This window comes from Dendrobates tinctorius, unplaced genomic scaffold (genome assembly GCF_039654945.1).
Source record: "Dendrobates tinctorius isolate UK_male_01 unplaced genomic scaffold, ASM3965494v1 ptg000265l, whole genome shotgun sequence".
NCBI classification, from domain to species: Eukaryota; Metazoa; Chordata; class Amphibia; order Anura; family Dendrobatidae; genus Dendrobates; species Dendrobates tinctorius.
In genome coordinates, this window is record NW_027361932.1 from 7,008,225 (window position 1) to 7,025,578 (window position 17,354).

The 17,354-nt window shown below is 49.4% G+C and overlaps 1 protein-coding gene across 3 annotated transcripts in view; it reads right to left on the reverse strand.

The window, feature by feature from the left end:
• The window catches only part of TANGO2 (transport and golgi organization 2 homolog), a 349,095-nt gene that overhangs the window by 277,270 nt on the left and 54,471 nt on the right, over nt 1–17,354 (reverse strand). Inside the window, exon 1 of one of the 3 annotated variants that reach the window (XM_073559054.1) lies at nt 15,261–15,397. The exons of 1 other annotated variant lie outside the window; for it this stretch is intronic. Coding sequence is in view for 1 of the 2 variants with exons in the window: in XM_073559055.1 (XP_073415156.1) it covers nt 15,261–15,277 (17 nt within the window). In the remaining variant the exon portion in view is untranslated. Of the gene's footprint in view, nt 1–15,260; nt 15,398–17,354 lie in introns of those variants that run through there. One more of the 3 variants, XM_073559055.1, reaches the window with a different exon arrangement.

The window sequence follows — 17,354 nt, forward strand, 5'->3', positions numbered from 1 at the left end:
GTGCCCTCCACACAGTATGATGCCCCCACACAGGATAATGCCCCAACAATACACCCCCCACAAGATAATGTCCCCACAGTGCACTCCACACATGATAATGCCCCCACACAGTATAATGCCCCAACAATACAACACCCACAAGATAATGTCCCCACAGTGCCCTCCACACAGGATGATGCCCCAACAATACACCCCCCACAAGATAATGTCCCCACAGTGCCCTCCACACATGATAATGCCGCCACACAGTATAATGCCCCAACAATACACCACCCACAAGATAATGTCCCCACAGTGCCCTCCACACAGTATGATGCCCCCACACAGGATAATGCCCCAACAATACACCCCCCACAAGATAATGTCCCCACAGTGCCCTCCACACATGATAATGCCCCCACACAGTATAATGCCCCAACAATACACCCCCCACAAGATAATGTCCCCACAGTGCCCTCCACACAGTATGATGCCCCCACACAGGATAATGCCCCAACAATACACCCCCCACAAGATAATGTCCCCACAGTGCCCTCCACACATGATAATGCCCCCACACAGTATAATGCCCCAACAATACAACACCCACAAGATAATGTCCCCACAGTGCCCTCCACACAGGATGATGCCCCAACAATACACCCCCCACAAGATAATGTCCCCACAGTGCCCTCCACACAGTATGATGCCCCACACAGGACAATGCCCCAACAATACAACCCCCACAAGATAATGTCCCCACAGTGCCCTCCACACAGTATGATGCCCCACACAGGATAATGCCCCAACAATACAACCCCCACAAGATAATGTCCCCACAGTGCCCTCCACACAGGATAATGCCCCCACACAGTATAATGCCCCAACAATAAACCCCCACAAGATAATGTCCCCACAGTGCCCTCCACACAGTATGATGCCCCCACACAGTATAATGCCCCAACAATAAACCCCCCACAAGATAATGTCCCCACAGTGCCCTCCACACATGATAATGCCCCCACACAGTATAATGCCCCAACAATAAACCCCCCACAAGATAATGTCCCCACAGTGCCCTCCACACATGATAATGCCCCCACACAGTATAATGCCCCAACAATAAACCCCCCACAAGATAATGTCCCCACAGTGCCCTCCACACAGGATAATGTGCCAACAATACACCCCCCACAAGATAATGTCCCCACAGTGCCCTCCACACATGATAATGCCGCCACACAGTATAATGACCCAACAATACACCCCCCACAAGATAATGTCCCCACAGTGCCCTCCACACAGTATGATGCCCCCACACAGGATAATGCCCCAACAATACACCCCCCACAAGATAATGTCCCCACAGTGCCCTCCACACATGATAATGCCCCCACACAGTATAATGCCCCAACAATACACCCCCCACAAGATAATGTCCCCACAGTGCCCTCCACACAGTATGATGCCCCCACACAGGATAATGCCCCAACAATACACCCCCCACAAGATAATGTCCCCACAGTGCCCTCCACACATGATAATGCCCCCAAACAGTATAATGCCCCAACAATACACCCCCCACAAGATAATGTCCCCACAGTGCCCTCCACACAGTATGATGCCCCCACACAGTATAATGCCCCAACAATACAACACCCACAAGATAATGTCCCCACAGTGCCCTCCACACAGGATGATGCCCCAACAATACACCCCCCACAAGATAATGTCCCCACAGTGCCCTCCACACAGTATGATGCCCCCACACAGGATAATGCCCCAACAATACACCCCCCACAAGATAATGTCCCCACAGTGCCCTCCACACAGTATGATGCCCCCACACAGTATAATGCCCCAACAATACAACACCCACAAGATAATGTCCCCACAGTGCCCTCCACACAGGATGATGCCCCAACAATACACCCCCCACAAGATAATGTCCCCACAGTGCCCTCCACACAGTATGATGCCCCCACACAGGATAATTCCCAACAATACAACCCCCACAAGATAATGTCCCCACGGTGCCCTCCACACATGATAATGCCCCCACACAGTATAATGCCCCAACAATACACCCCCCACAAGATAATGTCCCCACAGTGCCCTCCACACATGATGATGTCCCCACACAGTATAATGCCCCAACAATACACCCCCCACAAGATAATGTCCCCACAGTGCCCTCCACATAGTATGATGCCCCCACACAGTATAATGCCTCAACAATACACCCCCCACAAGATAATGTCCCCACAGTGCCCTCCACAAAGTATGATGCCCCCACACAGTATAATGCCCCAACAATACAACACCCACAAGATAATGTCCCCACAGTGCTCTCCACACAGTATGATGCCCCCACACAATATAATGCCCCAACAATACACCCCCCACAAGATAATGTCCCCACAGTGCCCTCCACACAGTATGATGCCCCCACACATTATAATGCCCCAAAAATACACCCCCCACAAGATAATGTCCCCACAGTGCCCTCCACACAGTATGATGCCCCAACAATACACCCAACACAAGATAATGTCCCCACAGTGCCCTCCACACAGTATGATGCCCCCACACAGTATAATGCCCCAACAATACACCCCCCACAAGATAATGTCCCCACAGTGCCCTCCACACAGGATAATGCCCCAACAATACACCCCCCACAAGATAATGTCCCCACAGTGCCCTCCACACAGTATGATGCCCCCACACAGTATAATTCCCCAACAATACACCCCCCACAAGAAAATGTCCCCACAGTGCCCTCCACACATGATAATTCCCCCACACAGTATAATGCCCCAACAATACACCCCCCACAAGATAATGTCCCCACAGTGCCCTCCACACAGTATGATGCCCCCACACAGTATAATGCCCCAACAATACACCCCCCACAAGATAATGTCCCCACAGTGCCCTCCACACAGTATAATGCCCCAACAATACACCCCCCACAAGATAATGTCCCCACAGTGCCCTCCACACAGGATAATGCCCCAACAATACACCCCCCACAAGATAATGTCCCAACAGTGCCCTCCACACAGGATAATGCCCCAACAATACACCCAACACAAGATAATGTCCCCACAGTGCCCTCCACACAGTATGATGCCCCCACACAGTATAATTCCCCAACAAGACAACACCCACAAGATAATGTCCCCACAGTGCTCTCCACACAGTAGGATGCCCCAACAATACACCCCCAGAAGATAATGTCCCCACAGTGCTCTCCACACAATATAATGCCCTAACAATACACCCCCTGCAAGATAATGTCCCCACAGTGCCCTCCACACAGTATGATGCCCCCACACAGTATAATGCCCCAACAATACACCCCCCACAAGATAATGTCCCCACAGTGCCCTCCACACAGGATAATGCCCCAACAATACACCCCCCACAAGATAATGTCCCCACAGTGCCCTCCACACAGTATGATGCCCTCACACAGTATAATGCCCCAACAATAAACCCCTCACAAGATAATGTCCCCACAGTGCCCTCCACACTGTATGATGCCCCCACACAGTATAATGCCCCAACAATATACCCCGCACAAGATAATGTCCCCACAGTGCCCTCCACACAGGATAATGCCCCAACAATACACCCCCCACAAGATAATGTCCCCACAGTGCCCTCCACACATGATAATGCCCCCACACAGTATAATGCCCCAACAATACACCCCCCCCAAGATAATGTCCCCACAGTGCCCTCCACACAGTATGATGCCCCCACACAGGATAATGCCCCAACAATACACCCCCCACAAGATAATGTCCCCACAGTGCCCTCCACACATGATAATGCCCCCACACAGTATAATGCCCCAACAATACACCCCCCACAAGATAATGTCCCCACAGTGCCCTTCACACAGTATGATGCCCCCACACAGTATAATGCCCCAACAATACAACACCCACAAGATAACGTTCCCAACAGTGCCCTCCACACATGATAATGCCCCCACACAGTATAATGCCCCAACAATGCACCTCCCACAAGATAATGTCCCCACAGTGCCCTCCACACAGGTTAATGCCCCAACAATACACCCCCCACGAGATAATGTCCCCACAGTGCCCTCCACACAGTATGATGCCCCCACACAGGATAATGCCCCAACAATACAACCCCCACAAGATAATGTCCCCACAGTGCCCTCCACACATGATAATGCCCCCACACAGTATAATGCCCCAACAATAAACCCCCCACAAGATAATGTCCCCACAGTGCCCTCCACACAGGATAATGCCCCAACAATACACCCCCCACAAGATAATGTCCCCACAGTGCCCTCCACACATGATAATGCCACAACACAGTATAATGCCCCAACAATACACTCCCCACAAGATAATGTCCCCACAGTGCCCTCCACACAGTATGATGCCCCCACACAGGATAATGCCCCAACAATACACCCCCCACAAGATAATGTCCCCACAGTGCCCTCCACACATGATAATGCCCCCACACAGTATAATGCCCCAACAATACACCCCCCACAAGATAATGTCCCCACAGTGCCCTCCACACAGTATGATGCCCCCACACAGGATAATGCCCCAACAATACACCCCCCACAAGATAATGTCCCCACAGTGCCCTCCACACATGATAATGCCCCCACACAGTATAATGCCCCAACAATACACCCCCCACAAGATAATGTCCCCACAGTGCCCTTCACACAGTATGATGCCCCCACACAGTATAATGCCCCAACAATACAACACCCACAAGATAACGTTCCCAACAGTGCCCTTCACACAGGATGATGCCCCAACAATACACCCCCCACAAGATAATGTCCCCACAGTGCCCTCCACACAGTATGATGCCCCCACACAGGATAATTCCCAACAATACAACCCCCACTAGATATTGTCCCCACAGTGCTCTCCACACAGTATGATTCACCACACAGTATAATGCCCCAACAATACAACCCCCACAAGATAATGTCCCCACAGTGCCCTCCACACAGTATGATGCCCCCACACAGGATAATGCCCCAACAATACACCCCCCACAAGATAATGTCCCCACAGTGCCCTCCACACATGATAATGCCCCCACACAGTATAATGCCCCAACAATACACCCCCACAAGATAATGTCCCCACAGTGCCCTCCACACAGTATGATGCCCCCACACAGTATAATGCCCCAACAATACAACACCCACAAGATAATGTCCCCACAGTGCCCTCCACACAGGATGATGCCCTAACAATACACCCCCCACAAGATAATGTCCCCACAGTGCCCTCCACACAGTATGATGCCTCCACACAGGATAATGCCCAACAATACAACCCCCACTAGATATTGTCCCCACAGTGCCCTCCACACAGTTTGATCCCCCACACAGTATAATGCCCCAACAATACAACCCCCACAAGATAATGTCCCCACGGTGCCCTCCACACATGATAATGCCCCCACACAGTATAATGCCCCAACAATACACCCCCCACAAGATAATGTCCCCACAGTGCCCTCCACACAGTTTGATGCCCCCACACAGTATAATGCCCCAACAATACACCCCCCACAAGATAATGTCCCCACAGTGCCCTCCACACAGTATGATGCCCCAAGAATACACCCAACACAAGATAATGTCCCCACAGTGCCCTCCACACAGTATGATGCCCCCACACAGTATAATGCCCCAACAATACACCCCCCACAAGATAATGTCCCCACAGTGCCCTCCACACAGGATAATGCCCCAACAATACACCTCCCACAAGATTACGTCCCCACAGTGCCCTCCAAACAGGATAATGCCCCAACAATACACCCAACACAAGATAATGTCCCCACAGTGCCCTCCACACAGTATGATGCCCCCACACAGTATAATTCCCCAACAATACACCCCCCACAAGAAAATGTCCCCACAGTGCCCTCCACACATGATAATGCCCCCACACAGTATAATGCCCCAACAATACACCCCCCACAAGATAATGTCCCCACAGTGCCCTCCACACAGTATGATGCCCCCACACAGGATAATGCCCCAACAATACACCCCCCACAAGATAATGTCCCCACAGTGCACTCCACACATGATAATGCCCCCACACAGTATAATGCCCCAACAATACAACACCCACAAGATAATGTCCCCACAGTGCTCTCCACACAGTATGATGCCCCCACACAGTATAATGCCCAAACAATACACCCCCCACAAGATAATGTCCCCACAGTGCCCTCCACACAGTATGATGCCCCCACACAGTATAATGCCCCAACAATACACCCCCCACAAGATAATGTCCCCACAGTGCCATCCACACAGTATGATGCCCCAACAATACACCCAACACAAGATAATGTCCCCACAGTGCCCTCCACACATGATAATGCCCCCACACAGTATAATGCCCCAACAATACAACCACCACAAGATAATGTCCCCACAGTGCTCTCCACACAGTATGATGCCCCCACACAGTATAATGCCCCAACAATACAACACCCACAAGATAATGTCCCCACAGTGCTCTCCACACAGTATGATGCCCCCACACAGTATAATGCCCCAACAATACACCCCCCACAAGATAATGTCCCCACAGTGCCCTCCACACAGTATGATGCCCCCACACAGTATAATGCCCCAACAATACACCCCCCACAAGATAATGTCCCCACAGTGCTCTCCACACAGTATGAGATGCCCCCACACAGTATAATGCCCCAACAATACACCCCCCACAAGATAATGTCCCCACAGTGCCCTCCACACAGTATGATGCCCCCACACAGTATAATTCCCCAACAATACACCCCCCACAAGATAATGTCTCCACAGTGCCCTCCACACAGTATGATGCCCCAACAATACACCCAACACAAGATAATGTCCCCACAGTGCCCTCCACACAGTATGATGCCCCCACACAGTATAATGCCCCAGCAATACACCCACCACAAGATAATGTCTCCACAGTGCCCTCCACACAGGATAATGCCCCAACAATACACCCCCCACAAGGTAATGTCCCCACAGTGCCCTCCACACAGGATAATGCCCCAACAATACACCCAACACAAGATAATGTCCCCACAGTGCCCTCCACACAGTATGATGCCCCCACACAGTATAATTCCCCAATAATACAACACCCACAAGATAATGTCCCCACAGTGCTCTCCACACAGTAGGATGCCCCAACAATACACCCCCAGAAGATAATGTCCCCACAGTGCTCTCCACACAGTATAATGCTCCAACAATACACCCCCTGCAAGATAATGTCCCCACAGTGCCCTCCACACAGTATGATGCCCCCACACAGTATAATGCCCCAACAATGCACCTCCCACAAGATAATGTCCCCACAGTGCCCTCCACACAGGATAATGCCCCAACAATACACCACCCACAAGATAATGTCCCCACAGTGCCCTCCACACAGTATGATGCCCCCACACAGTATAATGCCCCAACAATACGCCACCCACAAGATAATGTCCCCACAGTGCCCTCCACACAGTATGATGCCCCCACACAGTATAATGCCCCAACAATACACCCCCCACAAGATAATGTCCCCACAGTGCTCTCCACACAGTATGATGCCCCAACAATACACCCCCACAAGATAATGTCCCCACAGTGCTCTCCACACAGTATAATGCCCCAACAATACACCCCCCACAAGATAATGTCCCCACAGTGCCATCCACACAGTATGATGTCCCCACACAGGATAATGCCCTAACAATACAACACTCACAAGATAATGTCCCCACAGGCTCTCCACACAGTATGATGCTCCAACAATACACCCCCACAAGATAATGTCCCCACAGTGCTCTCCACACAGTATGATGCCCCAACAATACACCCCCACAAGATAATGTCCCCACAGTGCTCTCCACACAGTCAGTATAATGCCCCAACAATACACCCCCCACAAGATAATGTCCCCACAGTGCCCTCCACACAGTATGATGCCCCCACACAGGATAATGCCCCAACAATACAACCCCCACAAGATAATGTCCCCACAGTGCTCTCCACAAAGTATAATGCCCCAACAATACACCCCCCACAAGATAATGTCCCCACAGTGCCCTCCACACAGTATAATGCCCCCACACAGGATAATGCCCCAACAATACAACCCCCACAAGAAAATGTCTCCACAGTGCCCTCCGCACAGTATGAGATGCCCCCCACAGGATAATGCCCAACAATGCAACCCCCCCAAGATAATGTCCCCACAGTGCCCTCCACACAGTATGATGCCCCCACACAGGATAATGCCCCAACAATACAACCCCCACAAGATAATGTCCCCACAGTGCCCTCCACACAGTATGATGCCCCAACAATACACCCCCACAAGATAATGTCCCCACAGTGCCCTCCACACAGTATGATGCCCCACACAGGATAATGCCCCAACAATACACCCCCACAAGATAATGTCTCCACAGTGCTCTCCACACAATATGATGCCCCATCAATACACTCCCCACAAGATATTGTCCACACAGTATGATACCCTCCACACAGTATGCTGCCCCAACAATAAACCCCCCCACAAGATAATGTCCCCATAGTGTCCTCCACACAGTATTATGGGGGCAGGAGCTAACAAGTGTGCCCACTGTAAAAAAATAAAAATAAAAAAAAATAATATTCACTGCTCCCACACCAATAGTCCCTCCCCTCTCTAAGCATTGAAGTTGTCACCTAGATGTGGAAGGAACTATGGGAGTGGAGAGCAGTGAATATTCATTCTCTTTAATAGCGGGCACACATGATCACCCAGCCGCTGCATAAAGCTGGCGGCTGTGGCTAACAGTGTGCCCACTATTAAAGAGAGTGAATATTCACTGCTCTCCACTCCCATAGTTCCAGGTGTGAGGAGCAGAGAACATTCCAGCAGCTGACCTCGGCTTGTGGGACATCACTGCCATATGCTGTTACATACACGCTGAAATTAGCACAGGACGCCGTTCTGCGAGGGAGTGCAGGGAATGTAAGTAGAATTGTTTATTTTTTTTATGAGTGCAGCATGATGGGGGACCATGTATACCAGGAAGGGGGTGGGGCCATGTCTATTTTGGGGGTGGAGGTCATGTATATTATGACCTCTCTCTCCAACATCACTGAAGAGAAGCTTAATCGCACCTCACAACCTGTGCACTTGACCCCATCCCATCCCACCTCCTCCCCAACCTCACCACCACATTTATCCCGTCCCTAACCCACCTCTTCAACTTATCACTAACTTCTGGTACCTTCCCTTCTGCTTTCAAACATGCCACAATCACACCCATCCTTAAAAAGCCAACCCTCGATCCAACAGAACTTTCCTCCCACCTCTCATCTAACTTGCTCTTTGACAATCTACAATCTGGCTTCCGCCCCCATCATTCCACTGAGACAGCCCTGACCAAAATTACCAATGACCTACATACAGCCAAAGCTAACGGACAATGCTCTATACTCCTCCTTCTAGACCTGTCCTCTGCTTTTGACACAGTTGACCACTGCCTCCTACTACAGATCCTCTCCTCCTTTGGCATCAAAGACCTCGCCCTATCCTGGATCTCCTCATACCTTTCCAACCGCACATTCAGCGTCTCCCACTCCCACACTAAGGCTGGAGTCACACACAACGAATAAAAAATCGGTCCCATTTTAACGGGATCCGTCTGTCATCCCATTTTCCGGCGATGAACCGATTATATTCACATTTAAGCATCAAATTGACATCCAATGCCAATGCCTGATGCTCTTTCCTGTTGACCTGGAGAAGTCTTGCGATTTAATCGCAAGTCACACGTGTGGTGCGTTTTCAATGCGTTTTTTAATTGCATCCATAGACTTGCATTGTCGAATCCGATCCGAAAATCGGTGACAATCGCAGCATGTTGCGATTGTCTCGGTCCGAGGAACGGATCCGGTAAAAAAACGCATGATGGGAGCAGCACCATAGAATAACATTGGGACGAATGCAATGCGATTTTTTTATTGCATTCGTCCGATTTAGTGTGACTCCAGCCTAACTCCTCATCCCACCCTCTCTCTGTTGGAGTCCCCCAAGGCTCTGTTCTAGGACCCCTACTCTTCTCAATCTACATACTTGGTCTGGGGCAACTCATAAAGTCCCACAGATTCCAGTACCACCTTTATGCCGATGATACTCGGATCTACCGCTCTGGCCCAGACATCACCTCTCTGCTCTCCAGAATCCCAGAGTGTCTTAGCAGCCATATCCTCCTTCTTCTCCTCTCACTTCCTCAAACTCAATGTGGACAAATCTGAACTGATCATCTTTCCCCCATCTCACAGATCTTCCTTACCCGACCCTTCTATAACAATTGACAACATCACGCTTTCCCCCGTACCGGAGGTCCGCTGCCTCGGAGTAACCCTTGACTGCCCTGTCCTTCAAACCGCACATCCAAGCTCTCTCCACCTACTGTCACCTCCAGCTCAAAAATATTTCCAGAATCCGTTCCTTCCTCAACCCTCAATCTACTAAAATGCTTGTGCATGCCCTCATCATCTTCCGCCTCGACTATTGCAACATCCTTTTCTGTGGCCTCCCTGCTAACACCCTTGCACCTCTCCAGTCCATTCTCAACTCTGCTGCCTGACTAATTCATCTCTCCTCGCTACTCCGCCACTTCTACCCTCTGCAAATCTCTTCACTGGCTCCCATTCCCTCAGCGTATCCAGTTCAAATTACTAATACTGACCTACAAGGCCATCTACAACCTGTCTCCTACATACATCTCTGAACTAATCTCCAGATACCTTCTCTCAAGGAATCTCCGGTCCTCCCAAGACCTCCTTCTCTCCTCCACACTTATTCGCTCCTCACCCAACCACCTCCAAGACTTCTCCCGAATAGCCCCCATCCTCTGGAATTCCCTGCCCCAACACGTCCGGCTATCAACCACACTCGGATCCTTCAGATGGAACCTGAAATCCCACCTCTTCAGGAAAGCCTACAGCCTGCAGTGATCCCCGCTGCCTCCTCACCACTACTGGAGCTACCGCCTCACCATCACTGGAACTGCTGTAACCCCCCAACCTACTGTCTCCTTCCCCACCATCCTGTAGCATGTAAGCCCGAAAGGGCAGTTTCATCTTTCCCCTCTATATCAGCCAGTGATTGTTAGTTTGTTTGCTGTAAGTGATATCTGTAATCTGTATGTAACCCCTTCTCATGTACAGCACCATGGAACCAATGGTGCTATATAAATAAATAATAATAATAATAATAATTATGATGGGGAGCCATGTATATCAGAATGAGGACCATGTATACCAGTATTGAGATGGGGGCCTTATATACCAGGATGAGGATGAGAGAACCATGTATACCAGGATAGGGATAAGAGGGCTATGTATACCAGAATAGGGATGAGGGGACCATGTATACCAGAATGGGGATAAAGGGGGCAAGTATACCAGGATTGGGAGGAGAGACTCATGTATGCCAGGATGGGTGAGCATGTATACCGGGATGGGGATGGTGGCCATGTATACCAGGATGGAGGGCCATACATACCAGCCAGGATGGGGCCATATTTACCTGGATGGGGGTGCTATATACACCAGGATGGGGATCATATATACCAGGATGGAGGCATATACCAGGATGTGGGATATTAGTACAGAATTGGGGGACATTACCCCCATAACAGTGTCGGCAGCAGATTCCCCCCCCAATAACATTGTGTCATGATCACATTTTTTGCTTAATTTATTTTTCTATTTTCCTTCTCTAAAACCTAGGTGTGTGTTATGCTTTAGTGCATCTTATAGTCCAAAAAATACAGTAGATAAATTATTAAAAAGTTATCATCCTTTTTAACAGCTTCCTCTCACAGTGGGTTTTTTTCTTCATTTTTTTTCATTTTTCTTTTATACTGGGGTTTTTTTTACAAACATTTTTTATGGAATTTTGTTTTATTTTGTTGCATTTATAACATGCAGAGTTTTTTTTTCCAACATAGACTTCTCTATATCACTGCAAAATTGGGCAAAATGCTATGTCTAGAGCATACTTTATGATGGAAAACCCTCCTACTGACCTTAGAACTCTACCAAAACTCTGCTTTACATTTATATTTTTTATTTACACCTTAAAGGAGTTGTCCAATGCTTTTATATTGATGGCCTATCCTTGGGATAGGTCTATACTATCTGATCGGTGGGGGTGCAACACCCAGCACTCCCACTGATCAGGTGTTCCCAGTGCCGTCGGTGGCTTAATATGCTCTATTGCGGAGAGGAACTACACAGCTCTATCAACTGCATAGCAGCCGTGGCTGCGTGCTGCACTTCCACCACTATTGATTCCAATAGGCGCACATGTGCAGTACCCGACTGTGACCATTATACAGTTGATGGAGCTCTGCTGTTCAGCTCCCCAACTCAGCATATCCAAGAACAACTGATAAGGGGGATGCCAGGTGTCGCACCTTCACCAATCAGATATTTATATTAATAATATAAAATTCCCAGACAACCCCATTAAAGTAATATCTGCCCGCAGCACTTTTAGTACCCCCAAAATTATCAGTTGCTGAGTTTTCTTATTTTTAAAGTTTAAAACACTGTATGTGAAATCAGCCAGATGCTTGCTGTTACTCTTTTTCTCTACTGCAGCCAAGTCCATCTTATCAACAGCATCTTTTACCTAATCTGACATCTTAGGGTATGTGCACACGTTGCGGATTGCTGTGCGGATTTTTTAGCACAGAATCTGCATCTTTTGGCAGAATCCGCGTGTTTTTTATGCGGATTTCCTGCGGATTTGGCATGCATTTTTACACCTGCGGATTGCTATATGGAATGGGTGTAAAACCGCTGCGGAATCCGCACAAAGAAATGACATGCTGCGGAAAATAAACCGCTGCGTTTCCGCACGGATTTTTCCGCAGTGTGTGCACAGCGGTATTTTTTTCCCATTAAATAATATTGTACTGTAAATCACTAGCAAATCTGCAGCGGATCCGCAACGTGTGCACTTACCCTTATACTGCATATAGCTAGGCATACCATACAGGCTAACTGGCTTTGATTTCCAAGCAGATCTGTTCTGTAGAACTGCTCCAAAAGCATCTTTATACATTAAAGGGGTTTCCCCACAAACAAAGTTATTTTTAAAAAACACTTTAATCAATGGATCTTTGGTTAATAATAATTTCCACAATTGAATGTGTTTAAAAAATGTTCCTGTGCTGAGATCTATATATATAAATATGAGTGTATGTATGTGTGTGTATCAAGCCACGCCCACTCCACATAGCCACACTCACTCCACACGCAAAGCCCTGTATAATAAATATCTAATATATATAATAAATATCTAATGTAATATATATATATATCTATTTCAAAGGCACATCTTCTTGACCACAACAGGTTAAACTGCCTGTGTTGCCCATAGCAATCAACCAGCAAGCATCTTTCATTTCACCGGAGCTGTTCAAAAGTTGAAAGCTGAGCTGTGATTGCTTGCTATGAGCAACAGTTTTCCCGCTCCACAACACCTCAGCAGACACTGACCGGGTGGGAGAAATCTAGCATCCCAGGGAACATAAGCTCCCAGCCATTGTCTGCCCCCCCAGAAAGGAGCAGAGAGCACATGACAGAAATTAATCACCTCCTCCTCTATTACTGCCAGGCTCTATTGTTACCGGCGTAGAAAATCGCATCATCAGAGGCCGCGCACAGAGCCATACTGCCAGGTTACATAACAGCATATCTCCAGGAACCTCCTGCTTAACGCAACCCGGCTCGTGACTATGAGATGGAGGATGTGTGATGGGTATATGGGCACTGGACTATGGGATGGAGGATGTGTGATAGATATATGAGCATTGGACTATGAGATGGAGGAGAATATGTATGATGGTTATATGGGCACTGGACTATAGGACAGAGAATGTGTGATGGGTATATGGGCACGGGACTATGGGATGGAGGATGTATGATGGTTATATGGGTACTGGACTATGGTTTAGAGGATGTGTGATGGGTATATGGGCACTGCACTATGAGATGATGTGTGATGGTGTAAGGTCGGTGGGTCGGGCTGGGGGGTGGTCCCTCTGTATACCGCGCAGTAATGTACAGACACAAGCTGGAGGCAAGTTTCGGGTGCAACAGGTCCAAGTTTATTCTTTCTCTCGCCGTCCGCCAGATGGCCTCAAAGCACACCGCACTTTTCTTCACAGCTCTCCGGTTACAGAACACATTATGACACCGTACTTTCTCCAGGGACGTATATATACGTACCGTCCCCTTTACACTCAGTGACTCTCTGACAGCTCCGTCACTGTGGCTGCCTTAGGCCTATACACCAACAGTAATTTTACCGGTCAAACGTCGTTCCAATACGGTGTCCCACACCCGGAGCCTCGTCTATACTGCGGTACTTCGTGTCAGGACCACCCCCCTGGTCTTTCTTTCTCCTCAGTCCCCTAGTTAGGTTTTCCTCACAGTGCACCAACTGTCACAGTCTTCTTGCCACTTGAGCTCCCCCTGGGGACTGGAACTTTCTGGAACCCTCCTGTCAAATTTATAGCTTTCCCGGTTCCCTGTAACCCCGCCCCCCATGAACAACGGTTTCTTAGCCCTAAGCTGATGTAAAGTCCTATGCTCACACTCCTCCCTGCCCTCTAATGGTCAACTCAAGGTACTGCATGTCACCTACACTTTGCTAGCTGTTTTCCCTTCTGAAATCTAACCAGTCAGTCCGTCCGTCAGGTCACCTTCCCTACAATGGTATATGGGAACTGGACTATGGAATGGAGAATGTGTGATGGGTATATGGGCACTGGACTATGGGATAGAGGATGTGTGATGGGTATATGGGCACTGGACTATGGGATAGAGGATGTGTGATGGGTATATGGGCACTGGACTATGGGATAGAGGATGTGTGATGGTATATGGGCACTGGACTATGGGATAGAGAATGTGTGATGGGTATATGGGCACAGGACTTTGGGATGGAGGATATGTATGATGGCTATATGGGCATGAGACTGTGGGATGGAGAATATGATGGGCATATGGGCACTGGACTATGGGATAGAGAATTTGTGATGGGTGTATGGGCATGGTACTATGGGATATTGAATGTGTGATGGGTATATGGGCATGGGACTATGGGATGTGTAACAACCCTGCTGGCGTCACTGCATGGCCTCCCATCTCCCGCACATCAACTTACTCACTGCTCCGGGTCATGCTGTGAATTCTGTCTGTTGGCAGTCCTGTGCTCTGTGCCTCTGCTCTCCTGTACGTTTCCTGGCTATGTGTGTATAGGGGGGCGGCACCAGAACTCTCTGGTTCTTACGCAGTCAGGGTGCACCTGTCTAATCTGTCCCTGACCAATCACCTTGAGCCCTTGACTATTTAGTTCTGCCACACCCACTGAAACATTGCCTGTGCAATGTCTAATCTCAGTTAGTATCTTGCTGCTGAGGAAGCCAGGCCCTGTACTGTGCATTTCCGCCTTCTCTGGAGGAATACTTCTTGTCTTGTTTTGTACCTTGTCTGCCTGCCAGGAGGCTGAATATCCTGGCCCTTGAGTCTTGGTCCCAGTACCTTGTCTGTACTCTGTCCTACCTTAGTCCCCCTTTCTCCTTGTCTGTGGCTTCCTTCCCTGCTGTGTCTTTCCTTGTGTCCTCCCTGTCTGTGCATCTGCACCCTTGCAGCTCCGTCTGTGCATCTGCACCCTTGCAGCTCCGTCTGTGCATCTGCACCCGCAGAACTTGTGGTTCAGCTCTACTCCGCACTCCTGCCTATATCCATACCTGCACCTCCTGTGTGAACAGGTCCAAATCCTGTTCCAACATACATCTCTCCCTCCTGCCTACACTGCCTGTGAACAGGTTCCTACCTGTCCCTTCTCATACCACGCTAGTCTGCCCTGTGTCTCCAAGCCGTGCCCGCCTGCCCTGTGTCTCCAAGCCGTGCCCACCTGCCCTGTGTCTCCAAGCCGTGCCCACCTGCCCTGTGTCTCCAAGCCGTACCCACCTGCCCTGTGTCTCCAAGCCACGCCTGCTTGCCCAGTGTCTCAGCCATGCCTGTCGTGTCTACCTGCCTGTCTATAGCTTCTGTCAAAGTGACTTGTCCCCGAGAGGGATCAGCATCCACAGCCAGACACCACCCTGGAGTGGCACCAGACAGCTATCTGCCGCACAAGCCTGACCTCACCATCAGAGGCTCCAGTGAAGACCGAGGTAGCTGTCGTAGTCACGCCCCTTCCAGGGTAGTCTGGTTTGTGGCACAGTGGGGCCACAAAGCCCCTGGCTCGTGCCAATCAGCCAAGGTGCGAGCGTGACAGGATGGAGGATGTATGATGGGTATATGGGCACTGGACTATGGGATGGAGGATAATCATTATAATTTGTTATAACTAACCACAGTTAGTTACTATGCCCGGGCAACGCCGGGCTCTTCAGATAGTAATTTTATAAATGTGCCCCTGCTATCTACTATGTAATGGCGGTGTCTGACCGTACAGGGACATGGTCTTATCATACTACTGTTCCTGGGGAAGGGAGGAAGCAAGAGTATACAGAGATTACAGCACGGGATCACAGTTGATTCTATTTTTGTGGGAAAACATTAGTTAGAAAGGGAAATGTTTTGCCTCACAAAAAGAATCCGCTTTGATCCCGTGCTGTAATGTCTGAGTCCTCTCTTCTTGCATCCTCCCCTGCCCAGGAGCTGTGTTATTATCAGAACCTGTGTTAGGCGTTGGATTTCTGCGTTTACTCCACAGGGATCCAGACCCTCACATTCTGCAGTCTCCTGCTGTTTATCTAATGCAGAGGAGATTGCAGAGGAGATTGCCTTGAGCAAATCTCTCCTGAGGCTAATGGCCCTTTTACATTTAGCAATGCACCAGCGATCCGACGAGCGATCCGACCTGGTCAGGATCGCTGGTGCATCGCTAAATGATCGCTAGTGAGCTTTCATACAGAAAGATCTCCCAGCGATGCAGCAGCAACGCAGCGCACGATACTCACCTTTCACACACAGCGATCCAGACGTCCTCCCGCCCGCCTCCACGCGTTGCTCGTCTCACACAGCAGGAAGCCCAGCAGGAAACAGACGACGAGAAATGGAGCCGCCCGATCTCGCGCGATCAGCGATGGACAGCGGGGGAGCCGGTCGGAGGTAAGTATCACACATAGCGATATCGCTAGCAATATCGCTATAACGTCACAAAATCAGTGACGTTTTAGCGATATTGCTAGTGATATCGCTATGTGTAAAACCCCCTTTAGTCCTTCTGCCCTCCTACTGAGCATGC